Source organism: Protopterus annectens, chromosome 10.part0 (genome assembly GCF_019279795.1).
Source record: "Protopterus annectens isolate FY-2018-M chromosome 10.part0, PAN1.0, whole genome shotgun sequence".
Lineage (NCBI taxonomy): Eukaryota > Metazoa > Chordata > Ceratodontiformes > Protopteridae > Protopterus > Protopterus annectens.
The window spans coordinates 729,054,134-729,079,497 of record NC_056744.1 but is presented as its reverse complement, the minus strand read 5'-3'; the positions used below and the strand labels follow the sequence as shown (position 1 = coordinate 729,079,497).

The 25,364-nt window shown below is 41.3% G+C and overlaps 1 protein-coding gene across 1 annotated transcript in view; it reads right to left on the bottom strand.

Annotated features, from left to right (window-relative positions):
- Positions 1-25,364, bottom strand: part of ALG6 (ALG6 alpha-1,3-glucosyltransferase) — a 692,991-nt gene that overhangs the window by 111,326 nt on the left and 556,301 nt on the right. Inside the window, exon 8 of the mRNA XM_044085553.1 lies at positions 19,347-19,479. Within this exon, the coding sequence (XP_043941488.1) occupies positions 19,347-19,479 (133 nt within the window). The remainder of the gene's footprint in view (positions 1-19,346; positions 19,480-25,364) is intronic.

Sequence of the window (25,364 nt, the reverse complement as noted above, 5' to 3'; positions counted from 1 at the left end):
CAGCTGATGCTGGACCAAGACTTTGGAATTCGGGCCGACTGTGGGTAGCCTGCCAGCAGGATAACCCAAGAGTAATGACTGCAACAGTGAAACACGATGAACATCTGCAAATTAATATTGTAAAGTTATATACTGTAAAGTCAATAAGCATTTACCAAGCAGGCTGTTTTCTTAAAAGAAGTAAACTGAAAACTGTTTTTTTGTTTTTATCTTGATCATACCTCTCAAGTGTACCGCATTATGAGGAACGTTCCCCATTTTGGATCTTAAAAAGTCCATATTCCTCAAAGCTCCACACTGAAAGTTCTGCTACACATTCAGTATTGGAATTTTTGTTTAACTGATATCCATGGTAAATAGTACTGAATCATATTAATTCATCATAAGAACTTTTTATAAGTATAAAGTGCACATTTTAACAGTCATGTGACCTTCCTAGTTGAAGTTGTTAGTAAGCTGTTAGGTGTTCCATATTTTGCCCAGTCGTTCCACATTGTGAGAGCAGTGTTCCTCACTTAGGAGATGGAAGGTTGAGAGCTATGAATTCTTGGTCTCGCTGACCTCTACCAGATACCCTACACCCTGTGCCAGACTACCACATAGGCGCAGTTGCCCTCTCAAATAGTGATGACCACAATATCAACATACAGCTCCTCATTAGGTGGAAAACTGCTTTGCAGTGTATGTATAAAGGGGAATTTTGGGTAATGGTTGTAGGCAGGTGGTTATTCCAGCATACTGTGCATGTAGATTTAAGTCTCTCAACACTCCCATGTATATTTCTTCTCAAAGATGTATTTATTTATTTAGTTATATTTTGTTGACAGGGTTAACATTGTTGAGCAGAGTCCATTTTCAAAAGAGAAACAGGAAAAAGTACAGAAAACATAAAGCAGTATTTAGAAATAACTGAAAAATGCGCATAGTTTTCAGTACACACGGTAGACACAAATAAATAACATATAAAATAAATCAAGAAAATAATACATATGGAAAAAAATTGTTAACACAGTTTCAAACAACTGCAAAACATGGCAATGCTTTCATGTTGTTCCTAAGTTTTATGTGAGGCATAGAAAAGAGCTAGACAATGAACAAAAATAATTGTAACAGAAGAGGAAGGGGGTGATGGTAAATGATGATTAGGTGGTTTCTGTGTAGAAAAGAAAAGATGCTACAGAGCTGAAGTAAAAGAAAAATGAGGGATGCTTCACTGTAGGTTTAACACTAAAAATATGCCGCATGGGGAAATGAAGGGTAGGCAGTGTTTGTGAACAGAAGTGTTGCGAGGGCAAACCGGTAAATACAATGGTGGGCTAACACACAGGCACATACTGATCATACTTATTGCAGTTTTTGCATGCAAAGCAAGTGTAAGGTTTGATGTGACAATTTCAAACTCAGCCTCTCCACAGGCTACATATACCCATAGAGTGGCGCACAGCAACGGTTATTCAGCTCCACAAAGGTGGAGCCACAACAGACCACGGGAACTATCGCCCTATAAAAGTATGACTAGCTTGGTCTGCACGGCTATGGAGCGCATCATCATGGAACTCATTAACAGAGACATTGGGAACCTCCAAACACTGGACCCTACCCAGTTTGGCTTTGTTAAGGGCAGATCATGCCTCCTAAACCTGGTGGACTTCTTTGAGACAGTTACCAAGGCTATAGACAAGGGAAAGGTGGTACAAACAGCCTACCTAGACCTTGCTAAGGCCTTCAACACCATTCCCCATTTCGTACTATAGACAAGCTCACCAGCCTGAACATAAACCCCTACGTCACAAGATGGGTTGCCAACTGACTCACGGACAGAACCCACATGGTGAGAGTTGTGGGAGCTAGGTCCATCTCTAAACTGGTTACAAGTGGTGTTCCCCAGGGCTCAGTCCTAGAACCCCTCCTGTTCGGCATATACTTCTCAGAGGTACGGGCAAGCACAGGAGGACTATGGCTGACCAAGTTCGCAGACGACTGCAAACTAGGGGCTATACTTGACTCTCCGGCTGACAGACATCCTCCAAAAGGGTCTCACTGAGACAGATACCTGGTGTCAAAATCATGGCCTCAAGCTAAATGCCAAAAAGTGCATAGTCATCCCTTTTGGACAAAACAAAGTACCCACAAACTACCACATAGGTGGTAGTCCCCTAAATACGGTGGACGTAATAAGGGATCTGGGGACCCAAGTAGATAGTAATCTCACCTTTGATAATCACATTCTCAAAGTGGTTAGAAAATCCTTCTATGTGGCCCAGCTAATCACAAAAGGGTTCGCATCCAGATCAAAAGAGGTCATTGTGCCCCTCTACTCATCACTCATTAGACACATCTTAGAGTACAATGCCCCATTTGGGATGTACCTTACAAGACACCTGCAACAGCTGGAAAGACCACAGAATTACCTCACCAAGAGGATCAATGGCCTCAAACAGATGCCCTGTGCAGCTCAACTAAAGAAACTCCAGTTGTACTTGGTTGCATACCGCCTACTCAGAGGTGATCTCTGCCTGACATAGAAGGCCATGTCCAACCCAGAATTGATGGACATGCTCCACCTAAAGAAAACCTTAGCCCCTCGAGCCACACGCTCTAGGGATCTAGAGCTCACCACAACAATAAATAGGATGTGCTGGCGGGACAGATTCCTGTCCCAGAGACTTCCCATGCTTTGGAACAAGATCTCAATCTACATTAGGCAGAGCTCCTCACTAACACTCTTCAAAAGAAACCTTGACGAGTGGATAGAAAACAGAAAGTTTACCTTGGGGATCACTTCATCACTTCAGTGGCTCTGCTGGACAGAGGCACAAGGAACTAATCTAAGGGGACGGCGAAAGCCAACACATTCTGGCTAGGCTTATAAATGCCTTCGGGCAGATAGCCTAGTACCCACCTATGAACCTATGATTCCACATTTAGGACATGCAAATTGACATTGAGGTAGGCTCTAGATGTGTTTCTGAAGGTGGTAGGCTCTTCAAATAAATGCACAGATATTGTTATAAGCTGCATTTTCTTGTGATAAAGGAACCTGGATGTATGACTCCAAATCTGTCATGCAGTACTGGGATCTGAGTGTCCTATTGCTGGTGTACTGTTGAAGTAATGAGCCAACAGCTGTGTGCTAAATGTTATGAAGTTGGCTGTATGCAAAGATATTATGTTTTCTTTTGATTTCATAGGACATCAATTTAAATTTACTGAGGATACTGCATGTATGGGTATCAATGATTGAGTATGCTGCAAATGTGGATCATAATCATCATGGAGTTGGGGTGTTGTGCTGTCACCATCTTTCTCAATTCAATGTCACTTTCTTACCTTATTTGATGGTCACGCCTGACTGTCGCAGGTCTTCTCTCATGCAGTACATCCATCTCTTTGCTGGGTGTCCATTTCTTCTTGCCTTCCTCCTGTCTTTCCCAAATCTTCACCAGATTGTCATCTACTTTCCTGCACATGTGCCCAGATCACAGTAATCAGTTCTCTTTGACCCTCTCCTCAATTGGAGCCACTTTGACTTCTGCTCTAATATCCTCATTTATTTGTCTGTCCCAGAGTGTGCATCCTAACATCCATCTCGGGTTCTTCCCCTCAATCACCTCTAGCTTTCTCAAATGCTCTTCCCAGGTTTCTGTACCATGCAGTAGTAGTGGTTGCACCACTGTTTTGTACACCTTGATTTTCGGCTTCTTTGGCATTCTTTCCTCACATACTACTCCTGACACACTGTGCCAGTTGGCTGTATCCCTGATGATTTTGCACTGACTTCCTCATTCATACTTCGCTTTTCCTCAACCATCTCAGATACATGAAGCTGTTAACCTATTCCTCTATTCCCCCTTCTATCTCAATTTTCAGCTTCTACTGATTTCCCCCATTTGGTGCCCAGACAACTTTATTGTGTGTACTCAGTTTCATTCTATGTGCCTTCAGTTTTGCATTTCATTTCACTATCATTTGCTGAAGTTCTTATTCACGAGTCTGCTTGTAATGCCACATCACCTGCATACAGCAGCTTTGTTGGTCTCTCTCTTCTGAGAGTATGAATAGCAATGGGGTCACAGCTGAATCCTGATGTACACCCACTTAGCTGTTTTCAACTACTTTTATACGTTCATAGGATGATACTAGGCTATCGGCCAGGAGACCCTTATAAGCCTAGCCAAGAATTTCACTCATGTTCCCTCATAGTCAGCACCTGTTTCCCCTGTCTAGCAGAAACACAGGTGGGATCCCAGGGGTGTATTTTCCATTTCCCGTCCAGGTTCCTCTTAAAGAGAGCTCGAGAGTTACTCTGCTCGACATGGAGAGAGAGAGTCTATTCCACAGTTGGGGGAGTCTTTGGGACACAAATCTATCCTGTCGATAAGTTCCCTTAATGTCACAGACCAGGTTAAGGCCTTGCATGCGGGTTGCGCGAGTGGAGTTTGAGTTATGGATATGCAGCAACTCCATCAAGGCTGGGTCTGAGATTGCCTTGTATGCCAGACACAGGTCACCTCTGAGCATTCTGTACAAGACTGGGCAGAGGGACAGGGCTTTTAGCCTATTTGCATAGGATAGTACTTGCTTCTGAGTTTTTTACATTCTGTATGTGTCTCCTATAATTATATAACTTTTCTAAGCTAATTTTATAAGTTTTCTAAGCTACGTCTCTACACTACATTAGGTTTCTGGTGGCTTTATATATCCAGGAAAATGCCATATATTTTAAATGCTTTTTTTTTTGCCTTATATTTTATATTCCTACTTATTTTTTCCCTGCAAATTAGTATAATTATAGCTCCATCATTTTAATGTTATACGATTTTAACATAAAATTACATCATATTGCATTGTTGTTTTAAAATTGTGTTGTACAACATTACATAATAAGTCTTGTTTTATAACTCTCAGCATGTGTAATCATTAATTATAAATTGTATTTATGTACTAGACCTTTTCTCCCCAGGCCTCCTCTGAAAAGGGGCCTTTTTGGCCTGGTCGGACTATCCCAGTAAATAAATGCCAATAAATAAATTTATTTTTCAGTAGGGTCACACTTGTCAAACAATGACATTACAGTACTGTTGCAAAATGATTAAAAACTCCATCCGAAATTTTAGTAAATTTACGTACAGACCAATTTAAAATTAATAGCTTGTGAGCTATTCTGTCGAGCAGTAGGGTACTCTTATTTCTCATAGTAACAGAAGATTATCTGCATCCTGAAGGGCTCTAGGCTAGATACAGGACCACACTCATGGGTCCAACCTGTGGACAGTGCTCCCTCACTTTTTTCTTGGAAGAAGATTACAGACCTTTGTCCAACTAGTGTTCCATCAGCTGGCTAATCCTCTGACACTCCTAAGTCACTGCTGCATTGAGATCACTTCCTCTGTGGAAAATGGGCTGGTATTTAATGATGACATAATATCAGGTGATAGAGAAAAATAACACATTTCCAGCTGTGTGAAACCTGTTACTTTTATTGCCTGTTTTGAGGAAATGTCTACTTCATGTTTGGGAACTAAATGTTCAAATACTGCTAAAACAGAGTTAAGTGTAGAATCATAAATGGTGCTTTTTCAAAATTGTTATCCTGTATTTTCAGAATGCTATTCTTGGGGGAAGGGGTGCATCTTATGACCAGAAGCATTAAAATGTGACTGGTATGCTAAGAAGGTGCTTTTGCACAGCATAGGGTTGCCACCTTCGTTCACGGCTAACACCGGAGCCACGCCACGCCCCTCGCGTAACCAGTAACCCCGCCCGCCCCACCCTCTCTCCCGCCAACATACCGCCTATTTTGTGATGTCACAACAGCATCACTCAACGGGAACGCCCTCTTTTTTCGTTTCCCGCCGCCTCCTTTTGGCTGATTTGCTATGCTTTTCTGTAAAAAAAGCATAGTAAATCAGCCGATCAACGGGAACGCCCTCTTTTTTGGTTCCCGCAGACTGCTTTTGGCTAATTTGCTATGCTTTTCTGTAAAAAAAGCATAGCAAATCAGCCGATTTACAAACTCCGATAGTCTGTTTCCTTTTTGAAACAGAATACCGGAGTTTGTACAGTGTTTTCCGGACTACCGGAGAATCGGTTTGATTTCCTGATAGTCCGGAAAAAAAACGGAGGGGTGGCAAGCCTAGCACAGCAAAATCTTATTTTGTTTTAGGGGAAATTGAACTACCACTGAAAAATAACAGGTACTGCATTTTTGATGTAATGTAAGTTTTGAGTTACTCTGAAGAAATTAATATGCTGCAAATAGAAATACACTAATCACCACAATAAATGCATATTGTGTGTGTGTGTGTGTGTGTGTGTGTGTGTGTGTGTGTGTGTGTGTGTGTGTGTGTGTGTGTGTGTGTGTGAACAATCACATCAGAGAAACAGAATCAACCAAGATCTTTATAGACTACCAAATGAGAAGAGGATATTGTTTTTATCCTATGGCATATGATTTTCTTTTTAAATGTCTGCTACCCTAATTACTAAATGGCAAAGCTGTAAGGTGCCAGATAATAATGACATTTTTAACAGGAAAAAGAGGACCATTTTTTCATCACATTAATGCTCACAAACAGGACACAGAATATACATGACCATAAGATGGCACAGGAGAATGGCCATCTGCAGTGCCACATGCACACATATATTTAGTTATGCATTTTTAACACTTGTGGATTGTGCACCTGCCACTCTTTGACTTGGCAGTGGTACCTGAACAAACTAAGTATCATTTTGGCATGTGGGTTTAGACTGCATGGGTTGCTGGCCATAGTGCAAATATGGGTCTGCTATGTCAAGGTACAATTGTGTTGAATACTGCAGCCTTCCAAAAGGTTATACAACCTCTCATAGTGTTATATTCAGTAAGGGGGTACAATGGATGAAGCCCTCTGGATGGGGTGTGTGAACAGCTTGCTCCACTTCACCCATGGCTACTAAAAGTTTTTTTTTTTTTTTTTTTTTATTACGGAATTTCAGTGAAATAGTTCCTTGATGAGGCAAATTTGAAAAAATAAAGACGTGGAGGGAAAAAGTAATAAAAAAAGAAAAAACTGTGGTTATGATTTCCTTCTGTAGAATGACTTTTCTTTATTTCAGGAGTTAGATACTGGTAGACTGGTAATGCTGATATTGGAGGGATTGGATGCCCCACTGTAACTCCTATATGCTGTACGTCAGTCTGCACTACAACTTGGCAACAATAGTAGGATGACTTGGAGGAAACAGTGTTCTTTATTTAGGGTACTGCACACTGTCATATTGTGAAATGCCCATGATCTTGACTGAAAATGATACAAGACACTCCCCTCCCCAGTGTCACTGTTCAAATAAATCTACAGGTGATGTTGATACACCACTCCTCAGTAACAATTGCAAAGGACAGTTTATTTTTTCTATTTCTTATCTGAATCAAATCATTACTTCAGACATTGGGAGCTTTGATGTTTCCACAGGGTACTCATACAGACAATTGGCTTGTTTCTAACTGATTTTTCCAGGTACACAGTCACTGTGGAAGTCTGTCTGGTTCTATAACAGCCTTTCAAGGTCTATAAAAAAACATTCCACCTGCACTAGCACAAAAGTATTCATGTAAACAGCAATCCATCAAGTTAAAAAGAAAAATAAAGAAAGGTCAGCTGTTTGAGAGTACTTGTAATAGTAGATATTCAAGCTCAGGATCCTTGCAGAATAACAAATACACATTCCTCTCAGCTCTGTCCATCCTTTACTAGTCTGTTTTACCCCTGAAAAAATGACATCAGTCTTGTGCTGATGCAGCACTTGTATTGAAGGCCTGTGTCAGTGTATATGAAGACAGGTGCTGCCCGTGTGCTCATCCAGTGAGAAAATCAGTTAACAATAATCATGTCCAAAAATGTAAATTTTGTAACATGTTTTGTAGCACAGTCAAATGCACTAGTTAGACATGACAGAATTGAACACTGTAGAGGTTTTGCTACGTGGGTATCCTTACTTCTGTGAGCTTGTGCATCACTCTCTCTCCCGAGCATAGCAGCATACACATTATGGGGAGTAACCCCACATTCTTATACTATGTTTCTTTGAGGAGGTCTCCAGTGGCATTTAAACAGAGAGACAGATGGGGTGGGGAGTCGTTTGGATATCTCTTCTGCGTTATACTTAGATCATTGTTTGGTTAAATCAAAAATGACAGGACTTAAGTGGTGCGGTTTCAGAAACGGAGAATGGACTGGAAAAATCTGATAGGATGGGTAATACAGTTTTGGTCTAAGAATTAAGATGCAAACATATCAAAGACACAGAAGTGGGAGACTAGTTTTTACCTGAAGACATTGCTACACAGTTAGGAAGAAATAAGATGGATTAGGTGCAGGTTAATATATACAATCTTCTGACTGAAACTGGGGTACTGAACAGAAGATACAAGAGGGAATCGTGCAAGCTTTTGGCTGTTAAGAGCACAGATTTTAAGTCACAAGTGGGCCCACAGACACCTCTAGCAACAATCAATTAAAATCTAGATAGGTTAGGCAGAGTGGGCAAGTTATTTAAACTACAAAAACAGCAGGGTACCTGGAAATAACGTAGTGTAAAAACGAAATCAAGTAAAATTAAAACACGGACTTCGCACGTTGCTTCCACAACCTTTGTCAAACTTTAACACTTAACTGAAATCATCACATTTCATCCAAAATGCAGGACTTCATCAGATATCTACCCTAAAAACTGCGTATTTCATATACTGTATATATGTTTTTAGGGAAGATATCTGATGAAGTCCAATGTTTTGAATGAAAACAGGGTGATTTCAGTTAAGAGTTAATAAAGTTTGACAAAGCTTGTGGAAACGGTGTGCGAAGTCCGTGTTTTAATTTTACTCGATTTAGTTTTTACACTCCATTATTTCCAGGTACCCTGTCGTTTTTGAGTTTTGGCTGTTGTAGTTCTGGGCTCTTATTCCTTCTATTTTTTGGAAGTTATTTAACATCACCAAAGCTGATTGCTCAGTGACTTATGAAAAGAAGGTGTGAACAGGTAAAAACACCTATGTCAAGGTTTCTAAAGACAATGCTGTTATTTGCCCACCAATATTAACTCAGTTATCTTGGAATTTTATAAAGCTGTTTATATGGATCAAACAATGTTACAGTTGGGGAACCAGGTGGCCTTTTTAAATCGCATTCAATGTACTTAGACAATTCCACAGGACATGGCAATGTTGGATAAGCTTTTTACCAGAGTAGAGGTATGCCAAGTGCTTGAATTTCCCAAAGCAGGCAAGATCCTGGGTCTGGATTGCACCCCAGACAAACTTTACAAGACTTTTAAAGAAGAAACTAGGGTATTATTACTGGTTTTATTTGACGATACAAACAGAATGGAGTGCATGCTCTAAAATATAGGTACGTTAGTTGTCCTTGTGGGACATTTTAAGCCTAGCTAATTTCCCTTTCAAGGGTAAGAATCAAACTCTGTACCTTGTGTTTAACAAGTATACACCTTAACCATTATATCAACCCCCCATAATTTGTAGGTAAGTACTAGGCTAGCTGCCCTTGTGTACCATTTTAAGCCTAGACAATTTGCCCTCAAAGCTGAGAATCAAACCCTCTCTACCTTGTGTCTGAGAGATAAACACATGAACAGTTATGACAACCCCTTTGGTATAATTTCTGAAGGAAGAAAAGGATTGTTGCTGTTCTACAAATAATAGATCTACTTCTTTTCTTTTTTTTACCAAAGGAAATTAACATTTTGGCTAGATACAGTTAATTATTGAACTGGTGCAAATGACCCAACAAGGTTGTGTTAAAGGGAAAACAAGGGAATGCATTCTTACTTTGTTTTTCAACATTTAACAGCTATTTGGCAGTAGTAGCATTCACTTGGATGGTTTATTTCTTGATTTTTAACAAGGTCTCTGATTTCTTTTCATCAGACATCTTAGGGGAATACTATCAGAATCTGGGATTGATGGACGGTTTGTAGCTATATGTAAGTTGTTATTTGCCCAGTCCATAAAACAGTTACCGCAAAAGGCTGGTGCTCTCTAGCTTTTTCCCTTTTTTTGGGGGGGGGGGGGGCATGAGGGATGTTCAATGTCTCTGCTTCTCTTCATTCTTGCTTTGTGAAACATTCAGTGTTACATTGAACAACAATACTACAGAAGGAAAATTCCTTCAACAGGTAGTTAAGATTATTGTGGATAACTGACTAGTTAATGACTGCATTGTAAGATTCTCAGACCCTCCCTATTCTCTAATAGTAGTATTGGAGGATTTTGCATTTCCTGGTGGAATTTCAGGCCTATGAATTAACAGTGACAAAACAGTCTTCTCTTTTAATAAAGCTATATTTCTTTGCATCATCTTATACTAGGTATGGGCCTTAAATGGAGGTTAAGATACAACCAACTTCTTGTAGCCTTATTCAATAAATGTGACTCCACTCCTCATATAACTCAAAAAGAAAATGGATGCATAACCACTTTTAGCAAAAATCTCATCTATTAATATATTTCTCCTCCAGAAGTTTCTGCTTTTCTCTAGATACCTTCCTAACCTATGGTGGGATAAAACTGTGTCAAGACTTCAGAAACTTGTACTACATTTTTTATGGCCAACTCATCAACCAAGAATCTTCTTTTGTAAGGAGATCGCTTCCATATCAGTTTAGGATTCCAGATCTCAACCGCTAAACCAGTGTTTTTTAACCTTTTTGTGGCAGCAAAACTATACAGAGCTATTAGTACTACTCAATTAACCCCAGACCTTTTATATGATATGGCCATGTAGTTTTAAAACTATTTTGTAGATTTATACATAAAATAAAAGGATGGCTGAAACATCCTATGGAAGAAGTATACAAGTGTTTAGATTATTACCATGAAACACTGCAACTTCTTCTTCTTTCAGCTTTTCCCAGTTAGGGGTCACCACAGCGGATCACCTGTCCGCTCATGACTGGCAGTTGAGTTTTAGTGTCCAGTTGCCAGCCTGGTGCCCAACTATCCACAGAAGGCACACACATGCACACACTCACACCTAGGGCCAATTTAGAGTATCCAATCCACCTATAGCATGTCTTTGGGATGTGGGAGGAAACCGGACAACATGAAACACTGCAACTACTTTGTAGATAGTGTTTTAAGCTATTTTGAATTTTCCAGTCAATGCTTCATAGTTAGGAAATAACTATACTCATTCTAACACTAATGAGAAATGTGAGAATGAGGACTTCTCTGCAGTCATTGAATTTGAGGATTGACAGTCAGAAGATAAACTTGAAATTCCTTCCCTACTAACATAAGCCATATTTATTTTTAATATTAAGAGAAATTTGGGGAGAAACCTTTCTCAGATGCCAAAGGAATGCTAAGATTTCAGGGAACCCTAGATAAATTTCACTGCTGTAATGCATAAGTTGCAGCAACTTTCCAGGTTCTACAAGCTAGACCAAGCCCTCATCATATATGGGTTTTGCTGCAGGTTACATTGATACTTATACAGTCATCCCTTTTTAATTTGACTGAGACATGATGGCATGGAAGCCAGTGGAGCATGAAGAATGTATAGATGTGACTAAGTAAGGTTATACAGATGAGGAGTGGGGATTGTCTCTGGGAAAATTTGAGTAACAGACAATGATCATATTTTCAGACAAAGTGGATGGAACTGGAAATTATTTATAGTTACATTTATTCAGGGAGTGATAAGAAAGACCTGATGAATACATCAGATGGTCAGTTTGGGTCCAGGTGTGATCTCTCCCCCACTGTGTTTACCATTTATGGATGAGACTAAATCTGTCATCAAATTAGGGGTGTTTACAACACAAACATTTTTCTTTGATGCAAAGATTTCCTTATCAGGCAGATAAACAGATTTATTTTTTTTTGGGGGTGGGGAGTTCTAAATCACTAGGAGAACTTCTATGAAGACTACCTGGTAAATTCCTCAGGCATATACATCTTTGCCTTAGTATTTATACATTTTAAGAGATTACACTTTTGTCAGCTTTCACCCTTGAGCTCTTTAAGAGAGGATGGGAACTGCTGATTGTTGGGACTTCAACAAGATTACTGTTACATCATTTTGGAATGTCTCCAGAGTTTGGGAATTTGTTGTAGGGCTCATTCAGCAGCAATCTGTACAGTGAAAATCCATTCTTCCCCTTGCTGATGTGAAATTTTGCATATTGGACATTTGTGATTCATAATACTGACAGAGAAATGTTGTGGTACTGTAATTAATTCAACTTTCATTAACTGTTTTTGGTTTTCACTTTTTGCAAACAGGTTCCTTCTGCCATTGCAAAGATCTGTATAAGTCTGTGGCTAAACCTAAGGAGACACAACAGACTAAAGAGTTGGATGATAATTTTGATGTGATATGATGCACATTAATTTCTGTATTTGGACAACAATCTGTACAATTAGCATTGTATCAGAGTACATATTAACAATTGTTTTTGTCAGATGTCACCTTAAGAGATGTATGCAAAAATTCTGCAAGGTACATTAAATAAAGGGAGTTAATGCTATCTAGTTATCTGCTTCCGAACTAGTCTTGTTGGTCATTAACATGATAATAGTGTTGTTTCAAAAAATTTAAAACAGATTGACACAGTCCTAGTCAGTGCTTCAGCCCCTGACATGGAACAGAGTGATGGACATTCATGAGAGAATGTCTTCCAGGAATGTCTTTCTAGACAAAGTTATTTTCCATAAATCTTCTACTCAAGTTTTCTAAATAAAGGTCTTTTCTAAGTCTTTGCCATGTTTTTAAAATGAAGTTCTTTCACATACATAGCTGGCCTTAGGCATAGGCCAACTAGGTGGCCGCCTAGAGCGCCGCTCTAACAGGGGCACTTTTCCAGTAAACTGGATGGTGTAAACAGACCAGGATTGGGGGCACTGTGGAGCTCTTTTGCCTACATGACCACTTGACCTAAGGCTGACCCTGTTCACACAAGTCTCCTCCTCAAGTCTTTTCCTACTTATATTTGAAAAAGGTGTGAGCATAGTTCCTTGTGATCTTGGTTAAATTGTTTTTGAAGAAACCAGCAAAAGAAGCAGCAGGCCTTGTGGAATGACTGACTTTTAATGACCCAGTCACTATTTTGTCAGTTTATCATTCAATTATGGCAACTATAATCACTCATTCATTCTTTGATACCCATATTAGCCTATTTAAGGTGGCTGAAGAACTGTATTTTGTGCCAGCAAGCAAAGTGTACAACCAGTATTTTTCTAAACCTGGGAATAATTCTTACTTTAACTGAAAATGATAGTGGCAAGTTATTTATGCAGAATACTGTTTCTCCATGTTAGTTTCAGTATGCACAGCAGAAGCTGTCCATGAATCTGACAGTTTACAGTTAAAAGAAATACTTATTTTTTAACTATGTCTACCATTAACCATGACTCATTGCTCTCCTTCAGTCCCTGAAACCATGACAAAGAGTAGAAGAGACATTCTAGCATGGTGCCATCCGGACAGTAGAAACATTTTTGTTTTCATTATGCAAACCCTTTCCGTTGCCTATACCATGATCCAACGCTTTGGATCAACTTATTCACACCCCCACCAGGGGCAGTAATATCCTAGACCTGGTCATTACCAACATGGGCAACCGGTGTTCCACACCAGAGGTCAATTCCTTGTTGGTCAGATCAGACCACAAGCTAATCGCCCTAGACATCCACATCCCGCCCCCACCCCCAATTAGGGAAACCACCGTAAAAAACTTCTCCAAAGCCAACTTCACACTTCTTAAGACAGAAGTGGCAAGCTTCATGACACCCATGCAGACGGACAATACAGTTACGACTGCTGAATCCTACACAAATGCACTTTAAAAGCACTTACGTGAGTGCATGGATCATGTTATCCCTAATAGAACCAAGATGCTATCCTCCAAAAAAAGGAAGCCGATCTAGTGGTCTTCTGCCATAAACAAACTCTACAACAGAAGAAAGAAACTGTTGCAAAAGAGAGTAAAATCCCATGACTGGAAGAACGCCCTGGTCAACCTCCGTAAGAAGCTGAGATCACTCATAAAATCCTCCAAAACTAGTTACGAAAACAAAATTGCCACTGACTCTAAAGACAACTACAAAGCATTCTATAGCTATGTCAAGAATCTCAATGGCAACACTCAGATCTGCTGTGAGTTATAGCACAATGGCACTAAATGTAGAGAACCAACTGATATTGCCAACATCCTGGCAGATAGGTTCAGTGCTAACTTTACCCCCCCTCTCACCCCCTAGAGGACCCATCTCTATACCAGAAGAATGCAAAGTTCCTGTAATCACGGCTGCACAGGTAAAAAACACACTCTCCAAAGCCAAGCACACAGCATCCATGGGACCTGACAATATCCCAGGCTGTGTTCTATACGAACTACAGAATGAACTGGCACCCTACCTAAGTACCATGTTCAGTCATAGCCTCACCTCAGGCTTTGTGCCCACTGAATGGCGCACCACGACGGTTATCCCACTCCACAAAGGGGGAGCCACGACAGACCCCGGGAACAACCACCCCATTAGCCTGACGAGCCTGGTCTGCAAGGCCATGGAACGCATCATCATGGAACTCATAAACAAAGACATTGGTAATCTCCAAACTCTGGACCCTACCCAGTTCGGATTTGTAAAAGGCAGATCATGTCTCCTAAACCTGACTGACTTCTTTGAAGCAGTCAACAAAGCCATAGATGAGGGTAAGGTGGTTCACACAGCTTATCTAGATCTCACCAAAGCTTTCAACACCACCCCCCACTCTGGAATTATAGATAAGCTCACTAAACTAGGTATAAATCCCTATGTCACAAGATGGGTTGCCAACTGGCTCATGGACAGAGCCCACACTGTGAAAGTAGCAGACTCTAAATCCGACTTCAGACCAGTGACAAGTAGAGTACCACAGGGTTCATTCCTGGGTCCTCTCTTGTTTGGTATCTACTTCTCTGAAGTACAGGCTAACACAAAAGGTCTTTGGCTAACAAAGTTTGCAGATGATTGCAAACTAGGAGCCATAATCGAAACTCCTAACGATGTGGACATACTACAAATGAGCCTCACTGAGACAGATGCCGGGTGTCAAAGTCATGGCCTGAAGCTCAATGCCAAAAACTGTATTGTCATCCTCTTTGGTAAAAACTCTGTACCCATGAACCACCACATAGCTGGTAGTCTACTTAATGCCGAAAATGTGATGAGACCTTGGGACACAGGTGGACAGTAGTCTCTCCTTTGATAATCACATCGCCACAGTGGTCAGGAAATCCTTCTACGTGGCTCACCTCATCACAAAAGGTTTCTCATCCAGAACAAAAGAGGTCATTGTTCCCCTCTACTCATCACTCATTATAGAGTACAACGCTCCTTTTGGTATGTACCTCACAAGACATCTACAACCACTGGAAAGGCCACAGAAATACCTCAAAAAGAGCATTACTAGCCTCAAACAGATGCCCTACTCAGACTGTCTCAAAAAACTCCAGGTTTACTCCATCACATATCGCCTACTCAGAGGCGATCTCTGCTTAACATACAAAGCTATGTCAAACCCAGAGCTGTTGGACATGCTCCACTTAAAGAAATCCCAATCCCTTCGAGCTACAAGCTTTAGGGACCTAAACCTTATCACCACAATAAACAGAACATGCTGGAGGGATAGATTCCTGTCCCAGAGACTTCCCATACTCTGGAACAGACTACCTATCTATGTCAAACAGAGCTCCTCATTAGCACTTAAGAAAAATCTTGATGATTGTATGGGAGATAGGAAATTCACCCCAGGGATCACTTCTGTGGCTCTGCTCGACAGGGGCACAGGAAAATAATTTTCTTGGGTGGCGAAAGCCAGGGTACATTTTTGGCTAGGCTTATATAGGCCCTAGGGCCAATAGCCTAGTACCCTCCTATGAACCTATGAGATATTGGCCATGCAAGAACAAACCTGCACTCTCACTTCAACAGAAAAAACAGCTAACAAAAGCCACTCGAGTTTCTTCTGCTCCTACCAGCCTTCTTGCAATGGACTTGCTAAATTAACTCTGATCAGTAGCATCCCATATGGGAACTGTCTCTCTGCCTGACACTAGGCCAGCTTATCCAACTTACTTTAACACTGTGGAATATTTCTATGAACAGGCTTCTGATTACTCTTGCAGATTTCTGCCTTCTTTTTGCATAATTTAAATTGTATGATACCTTACCAAGTAAGACTATATATTGGAAATCTTAATATTTCATGTTCAGGTTCACTTTATTTGAACAAAAAAATTTGGAGATAATAACTTCTTATTTTTTGTCTCCAAACTCTGGAACAACCCTCCCGACAACTTATGAGACCAAGAAAATGTCTAACTAATCACTTCATCAATCTCTGGTCCGTGGTATTACCTTAATCTCTTGTTTCTTAATATTCTACTACAACTTATAGACTCTGTTGAAAACAATCATACAAGTAGAACAGACCAGATATCCTCAACGGAACCTTCTTCATTTCTAACATCCCTCTCATCCCCTACCATTCATGTTGTCACTTCCATTTCTATATTCCTGCAGACGTAGACCACATAGGCAACATAAACTAGACCAAAACAAAAAAAAAAAAAAACACTGCAGTCAGAGAAGTCAGAGGACTAAACAAAATCTTTAAGTGTGTTTTTCCCCCTAAGACTGAGCAACCTCGAAGTTGATTACATTTAGTAGAGAGTAAAGTTCTCTGTATAGGAGCGTGCAAGGCTTTACCTACAGAAAACCACTTGCTGGCCTTCTGTCTTCTTTCACCCAACAGTATTCTTTTGGTTGGCTTGCTAGGTCCTAGATCCCTTCCCTGCTTTCTATAAATTTACATACACTATATTCTCTAACTAAAATTTCCAGAGGATTTTCAAGGACTTTCAGACTATCTTGATTTTATTTTACAGTTTCACGGTAAATACTCCATTTCCTTCTTTTTCTGTATATTATGAACATAGCTGTACTGCAGTGCTATGGCTTACCACATTATGAGTTGCATTGTTAAGTACTATTATCACACTTCTCTTGAATGTCTCCTAGTAGGCTAGAATCTTGACTATAAAAAAATCAAGACATTGTTACTATCTTCTTTTTTTTACCCTCCCAGGACCTTGCCCAATATCCCTTTTATCTGTGTCCTGTAGGCTCCTTCATTCCTCAAGGGATGAAAGCCAGGTATCACCAAACTAGGGTCTCCAAACCACTTATTCAGGGGCTTAATTGGCTCATTTATTCCCCCCGGGAAGGGAGAGTTGGACATTAGGGAACAGGCCATTGTACCAGTCTTGTGAAAGTTCTTGACCCATACAGCTTAATCTCTGCCTACAGGTGATTAGCTGGTTCAGATTGGAAGCCTGGATGGGGAATGATGTAGACACATTCTCACTCAGGAGGTGCACAAGACACTTAACAATAAAAGTCTGCCCTGGCATCTTACACTAGGTTACTGCCTACCCTCTGGTGGGTGTTGTCAATGCAGCAGGCCAGACCACCTCCCTCCCTATGAGAAGTAAGTTGGTATCAGTCACTCAAGTCCACCCTTCTATACCTGGTCCCCCCAGCACCTGTGCCATTAATGAAATAGTGAGTGCCTTGGTCATAGTCAGGACTTCATCCCTGTGATCCTGTTACTGAATTTAGGCTGGTTCCTGTACTTTAACGGCCTAGTAATTTTCACTACATTTGAATAGCTTGCTTCTGTGTCCCATTTTGGAACTTATGGGTACCCATGTATTCATCCAGTCTCTTCTCAGAGGTATAGATTGATAGGATGATTTTAACTGAGAAGTAGAATTTATTCCACAGGTGTGTGTTTGCAATACAAAGTTGTCATATTTCACGGGAAGGATGACAATTTTTACTGAGGCCAAGTGCCCTCTCAAGTTCAGGTCACCAGGGGGTATTCTATGCAGAGTGTTTCAAATATTAAAGGACCTTTTAATGCTCTGTAAGCCAGATACAGGTCTCCTCTAAGAAGGGATACAGAGAAGAGAAGAGAAAGAGTGGTTGTAGTCTAACTCCAAGAACAGCTTCGAGCCCTTCATTTCTCTTAAGAAATCTTTCTACCCTCTTGAACTGCACCTTGGCATGTCAGTACATTATAGAACATTAAGCAGTATTCTACAATTGATCTGATAAAAGCTATATAGAAGAGGACAGCTATATCTCTGGCACAGCTCTCATCTCACACAAGATCAGATGAGTAACTCCAGATGCTTTGCTGACAGTAGCAGTGATATGAGTATCAAATGATAGGTAGTTGTCTGCAAATACTCCAAGGCCTTTTACAATTTTGGCAGGCTATTTGCCAGAATGCTGTATATTTTTTATACTGAAGACAAGGTGACTTCTACTGCAGCATGTTTGTAATGCTAAATGCCATTTGAATGGAGATGGTGAGAGTAGGGTTAAGAACAATGCTCCAAACGTTTGTAGTCATCTCTTTAGTTGGTAAGCCAGGCACTGGAGTCAGTTCTGATATCTGAGACAATGTCAAAAATGGGTGGCTTCAGGAGACAGCCTTTCCAAACCTGAAATTCAATGGTGACAGAGGATGGTGTGGATAGGAGTCCTCTTATTCTTTGATGTTAGAAATCGTATATGACATTATGTGCACAAGTTGTTAGGGCTTCATTTAGTTTTAAATCCTCACGTTAATGTATGAGTCTCTTATTAGGGAAAATGTTGAATGATTTAGTCAGCTCTAGATAAACTACGTGTACAAATACATTTTCATTTAATGTGACGATCACACACTCTTCAAAAGATTATAATAATCATCATAGCTTAGCAATGGGTTGTTATGATTTGTGCTCTTGGAGCTTTTTCTCTTGGTAAGCCTTAAAATTGGGCTTTCATTCAATGGAAAAAAGCCTAACATAAACAAACTTCTTCTTCTTCTTTCGGCTTTTTCCCAGTTAGGGGTCGCCACAGCGGATCACCTGTCCACTCATGATTGGCAGTGGAGTTTTACAGTGTCAAGTTGCCAGCCTAGTGCCCAACCTTCCACAGAAGGCACGCACACTCACACCTAAGGCCAATTTAGAGTGTCCAATCCACCTACAGCATGCCTTTGGGATGTGGGAAGAAACCGGAGCACCCGGAGGAAACCCACGCGACCACAGGGAGGACATGCAGACTCCGCACAGAAGGCACCCCAGCCGAGGATCGAACCGGAGAACCTCTTGCTGTGAGGCGGCAATGCTAACCGCTGCACCACCGTGGCCGCCCTAACATAAATAAACTAATAATTAGATAATGCATTCTGAAGGACAGTAACATCAGCAAACAAATAACTGAATTTCTAGTTTACACGTACCTCAAATATACCTCGATCAACTGGGAAGATCCTCCTTAGTACCTGGAAAATCTGTTCAGTTGTGAGGAATGGCAGCCAACAGAGAGCAAAAGAAGCAATCACAGTAAAGGCAATTTTTACAAGCAACACTAACCTGTAATAGAAAATGAACAGTCTGAAATATCTGTACATATGTAACTTCAGCAAATACCAGCAGGACACATTTATTATTTACACAAAATCTAATGTACACACTGAGATACCTTTTTATTTATTTTTTTTCTTCAGGCTTATATGTTACATTTCATGTTTTAGTCTTTGTTAGGAAACTATCAAAGGAATAAAAAAAAGCTATACGTGAAGGAAAAGAATGGAGTACCCAGGACTATGGACTGCTGAGTCAGGAACAGCAACAAAAGCGTGAGAGACCACCACCAGTGTGGCTATGCAAGAGTGTGAAGCTAACAATTAGGGCAAAAGACACCGGCCTACACAAAGGGGGGATGGGGAGGTGGAAGAGGCAAACAAAAACGCAATAAAAAGGTAATGACAGCAAAGACTAAACTTGAAAGGAAGTTAGCAGAAAGGATTAAAAAGGGAAGCAAGGCCTTTTCAGGTACACAGCAGAAAGGGGAGGGGGGCAGGGACAGAACTAGCCAGGCTGATCACAGAATGAAGGCGATCACAGACGACTGGGAAAACTAGAGTTACTGAATGAATGCTTTCTTCGGTCTTCACAAAGGAAAGCAAAGGACGGCTGTCACGCTGTGAGAGAGGCAGGGCAGTGTGAGGACTGGTGAACACACAGATGGAGAGGAAGAAAGTTCAAAAGGAAGGGATAAAATACAAGGAGTAGATGGGATGCTTCCCAGATTCCACAGAAATCAGGCTACTATGTTGACAGACCTCATGGTAGAGATCTCAGACAGAGCACTGTTTAGTACAATAGCAGAGGACTGGAAGTCAGCAACTGTGAAACCATTGTACAAATCCAGTGAAACCATTGTACAAATCCAGGGAAGTAGCAGCCTGTTAGATTAACAGCACTGGTAGGGAATGTCATAGAGTGAACCATGAAGGAAAGGCTTGTAGCAATATTACAATACAGGGATAAGGATGTCACAACCAATATCATCACTAGATTCATTACTAGTTCTAGATGGAATACACCTGCTTTTAATAATATAATACAGAAATATTGGAATATATTGTTGTCGGATGACAAACTGTGTGACATTTTGACACCTAAATGTCTTTTTTTCATACAGCAGAGGCAAAACATTGGTGGTGTACTCGATCACTATAAGAAAAGGTCAAGTGTCCAATATCCACAACAAAGAATGATTGGTGGGGATATTTTGGCTGGTTGTGTACCTTGTGGACATTGCTCACAATGCAAATTTGTACTGAAGAGTAAACAGTTTACCAGCAACAATACAGCTAAAATTTATAACATTTATATATTTGGTAATTGCAGCAGTGACGGGATTATGTATTTGGTGACATGTACTTGCTCCGCTTTTTATGTGGGACAAACTTCACATCCCTTTTGGACGATGCATATTTCTGAACATTTAAGTGACATTAGAAATAAATGGATTTTGAATGCTTTGTATGAACATTCTATTAAATATCCCACTGCATAATTTATGTTTCTTATTATTGACAAAATTCAAAGCAACAGAATGAATAAGGCAAGATGGCAAAACATTTTAAGTGAGAAGGAGAAATCCTGGATTATTAGATTGGTTGGGTTATTCTCACCTGGTCTTAATATTGTAATTAAACAGTAACAGCTTGTCTAATGATGTTTGCGGGACTGTTTATTTATCAGTGTAATTTGGATTTTTATATACACTGATTAATTCTATGATGCCGAAACCAGTCTGTATGTATTGATTTATTAAATCTTTTTACCTCACTTGTTTGAGTGCTGGCTGTTTTTTCGTTTCAACATTGGATTTCTTTTTGGCTGTTGCACTTTGCCATATGTGCCGAACTTGGACTTGCTCTAGTTTGTTTTGTATCACGCTGTTGGCTCTTGCTTGTGAGGTGTTATATCTACCAATGTTGTTTTTTATATTCTGGAATATTTTGAAACAGATTGCTGTTTATTGGGATATGAAAAGTACAGGTGTGGACACTTACCATAAATGTAGATGTTCAAGTGTATTCCCTGTTGCATTTCTCACACTTAGGTTATCTGCCTGCAGGTAGCCCTCAGTCGGCCCGAATACCAGAGTTTTGGGATTTCTGCGTCGGATGCTGTCGCCTCATCCATGACGTTAGGTCGTCAGGGGTATAAAACATGCAGCTGATGCTATTACATCAGTTTTTCTTGCCCCAGATGTCAGGAGCCCCCAAAATAGGAAGCAATCAAATGGTGTGGAACACCTCCAGTAAAAAGTAAATATCATTTCCATAAGATATGGCCAAAAAAAGAGGATAGGTAGAAAGTATAGAAAGACAGGGAGCTGGAGGGAGGGTAACCAGGACTGCAACAGTGAATACACTCGAACATCTGCATTTATGGTAAGTGTACACAACTGTACGATGTTCTTCGTATTACACTGTTGCAGTCCTCACACTTGGGTTGATTCCCAAAGTTGAGGAAGGGTGGAGGCAGTCAAGAAGTAGTAGGGCTGGCTGTCAGGCCTTGTAAGACTGCTGTGGCAAATCCAGCTCTGGATTTGGAAAAGATAAGTAAGTGGATGCTTGGTGAAGGTGTGTACAGAGCTCCAGGTTGCAGTTTCCAGGATGTCCCCGGTAGGGACTCCACTGAGAAAAGCTGTACAGGTTGAGGTAGCCCTAGTGGAATGAGACCTGATCCCCTGTGGGGTAGGTTTTCCATGATGTTTGTAGCAGAAATAGATGCAGTGTGCTATCCACTTAGAAATGGTTTATTTCGAAATGGCCTTGCCGTCTGCCCCTGTAGCAAAGTGGACTAGCAGCTGGTCAGATTTTCTGAAAGGTTTAGTCCTGTCAAGGTAGAACCTGGGCTGTATGCGCACATCCAAGGAGTGCAGGATCCTTTCCCCTTTATTCTGAGGATTAGGAAAAAAGGTTGGTAAATGGATAGATTGGTTTAAAGCCACACTGGATACCACCTTGGGCATAAAAGATGGGTTAGTCCTGAGGGGAAACCCTGTCCGCATGGAAGATAATGAAGGGCTCCACAGCCATAAGGGCCCGTAACTCAGACACTCTTCTTGCTGAAGTGATGGCTACCAGTAAGGCTGTTTTCCAAGAGAGGAATTTTACCTCTGCTGTAGCAGAAGGCTCAAAAGGGAGAGCGTGAGCTTCTCTAGTACAAAGTTAAGGTCCCAGGCAGGACTGGGAGCTCTCCTTGGGGGTCTTAAATTGTTAGCTCCTCCCATGAACTGTTTGATCAGTGGGTGTGAGAAGAGGGGTGGCTCAGTATTATAATGAGCAGAGGCATGAATCTTAATTGATGAGAAGGATATGCCTTTGTGGAGCAGCTCTGCTAGGTAATCTAGGATTTGAGGCAAGGAGGGCACGGCTGTGTCCTTCCCTTGAGACAGGCACCAAGAACAGTATCTATTCCACTTTTCTGAATAGAATTTCCTAGTACTGGGCTTCCTGGCCTCAAGGACAACATCCAGCACCTATTTGTGAGGGTTGCTGGTGATGTATATAGGGAATAAGCCAGGCTGCCAGGCTCAAGGTTTGCAGCTGAGGATGCAAAATCAGTCCCTCCTGCTGGGACAGCAGAGAGGGGTTCTGCTGTAGGTGCCAGGGTGGCACTGCTGTCAGACTGTATAGGAGTGGGTACCAGTGCTGGTGTGGTCAGTCTGGTGCAATAAGGATTGTCCTTGGCCTGTCCTGTTTGATCTTGAGGAGTACTTTTGGAAGGAGGAGCAGAGGGGGAAAGGCATAGATTGAGAGGTTTTTCCATGTGAAGGATAGGCCATCCACTTTCCAAGCTTGGCTGTGGGGAATTCTGGTGCAGAATTTGTTTAGTTTATGGTTTTGGGGGGACCCAGAGGTCCACCTCTGGTGTCCCCCACCTGTATATTAGAAGTTTGAATGAGTTTGGTTCCAGTTACCACTCGTGTGGATCCATTAGATTTCTGCTTAAATCTGCCAGTGAATTTTGTTTGCCTGGCAGGAATTGAGCTTGCAGGTGCACGTGGTTGCTTAAGGCTGTGTTCCACAGAGCCATGGCTAACCTGCAGAGTGGGTAGGAGTGAGTTCACCCCCTGCTTGTTTATGTACCACATAACTGCGGTGTTGTCTGTCTTTGTCAGGAGTTGTCCTGGCAGGATAAGGTATTTGAAGGCTGTCAGTGCATTCTGTACAACTAACATTTATTTTTGGCTGATATGTAGGTGAATTTGTCCTGGGCTCCATTTGCCTTGAATGCATTTGCCTGCCATGTTAGCCCCCATGCATAGTCTGATGCATCTGTTGTCAGAGTTTGGATGGCAGGAGGTTGTGAGAAAGGGAGTCCCTTGTTGTGGTTGCAAGCCTCTTCCCAACCAAAGGAACTCTGTCCTTAGGCAAGGAATTACAGGAATCAATGTTTCCAGGTCCTGGGAATGTTAACACCAGAGATGTTTTAAGTACCATAGAAGTTTCCTCATATGCAGTCTTGCATATGGAATCAGGAGAATACATGAGGTCATGAACCCCAGGGCTTGCAGTATTTTTCTTGCAGACAGCTGGGTTTGGGTGGCCAGTAGTTTGAAATAAGTTGTCAAATAAACCTGTTTTTCTGAAGTGAGGAATGCCATCTGGGAAGTTGTGTTCAAGCTTGCTCCCAGGAATACAATCTTTTGGCTGAGTACCAGATGTGATTTCTTTTCGCTGATGGTATACCCCAGAGAAGTTAGTAGTCTCTTTACAAATATCAGGTGTTGAAGTAGCAATTCCTGCCTGTCCCCGCCTGAATCAGGCAATCATCCAAGCATGGGTAAATTTGAACATTTCTCTGCCTGCAGTAAGCAATGGCTGGAGCCAGGAACTTTGTGAATACCCTGGGCGCAGTAGATAAGCCAAAGGGAAATGCAGAGAACTGACAGTACATAGAGCCTGCCCTGAAACTTAGATATTTCCTGCAAGATTCCCTTATGGGGGTGTGCAGATAAGCTTTTTTTTTAAGTCTAGGGTGACTAGTCAGGAGTACTTGGCTAGCATAGGAAGGTGCTGCTGGAGTGTAAGCACTTTGAATTTTGGTACCATCAGGAAGGTGTTTAGGGTTGACAGATCCAGAACAGGGCGCATGAGTTCTCTTTCCTGGGCACCAGGAACAGCCTGGAGTAGAAACCCTGTCCCCTTTGCTCTGTTGGCACAGGTTGAATAGCCATGATACTGAGAAGGTTTGGAGGAAGGCCAGGCAATCCGCTTGGGGTTGGCAGAGTGGTAATAGAACTTGTATCCCTGGGATACAATGTTTAAGACCCAACGGTCCTGGGTAATAGACTCCCAAGTTTTTTGCATGCAGGGTGAGTTCTCCTCCTAGTGGTGCAAGTACTTGGGCATGGCTGGGAAGGCTTAAGGACAAGACATTGTTAACTTTTTCCATAGGGGGGGTGGCTTATCACTCCCAGTTTTTGAGGGGGGAGCACTCCATTGTTTAGATCTGTGCATACCCTGAGACTGTAGTGTTTGTGGTCTGTTGCCCCTGTGTTTGGGCAGAGAAGGTCTGGAAGGGACTGGAAAGGACCAGTTTTTTGAAGGCCAATGCCTACTGAATCTAGGTGGCTGTACCTGTAAGAAATCTTTAACAGTTTGCATGGATTTAGCTTTGTCCTCCATCTTTTTAAGATGATCTTCTGCTTTAGAGCCAAACATTGTTGGTTTAATGGAGTATCAAGTAATTTTGCCTTGATATGGTCTAGCAAGATTTGTTCCTTCAGCCAAGCATGCCTTCCCAGAACAGACCCAGTGACAGCAGCCCTGCAAGATGCTTCTATGGCATCAAAACCACACTTCAAAGTATGTGTACCAACTTGGTTAGCATAACGCATTAAGTCTTGTAAGTCCTTATTTTCTGCACAATCAGGAATCAACATTTTT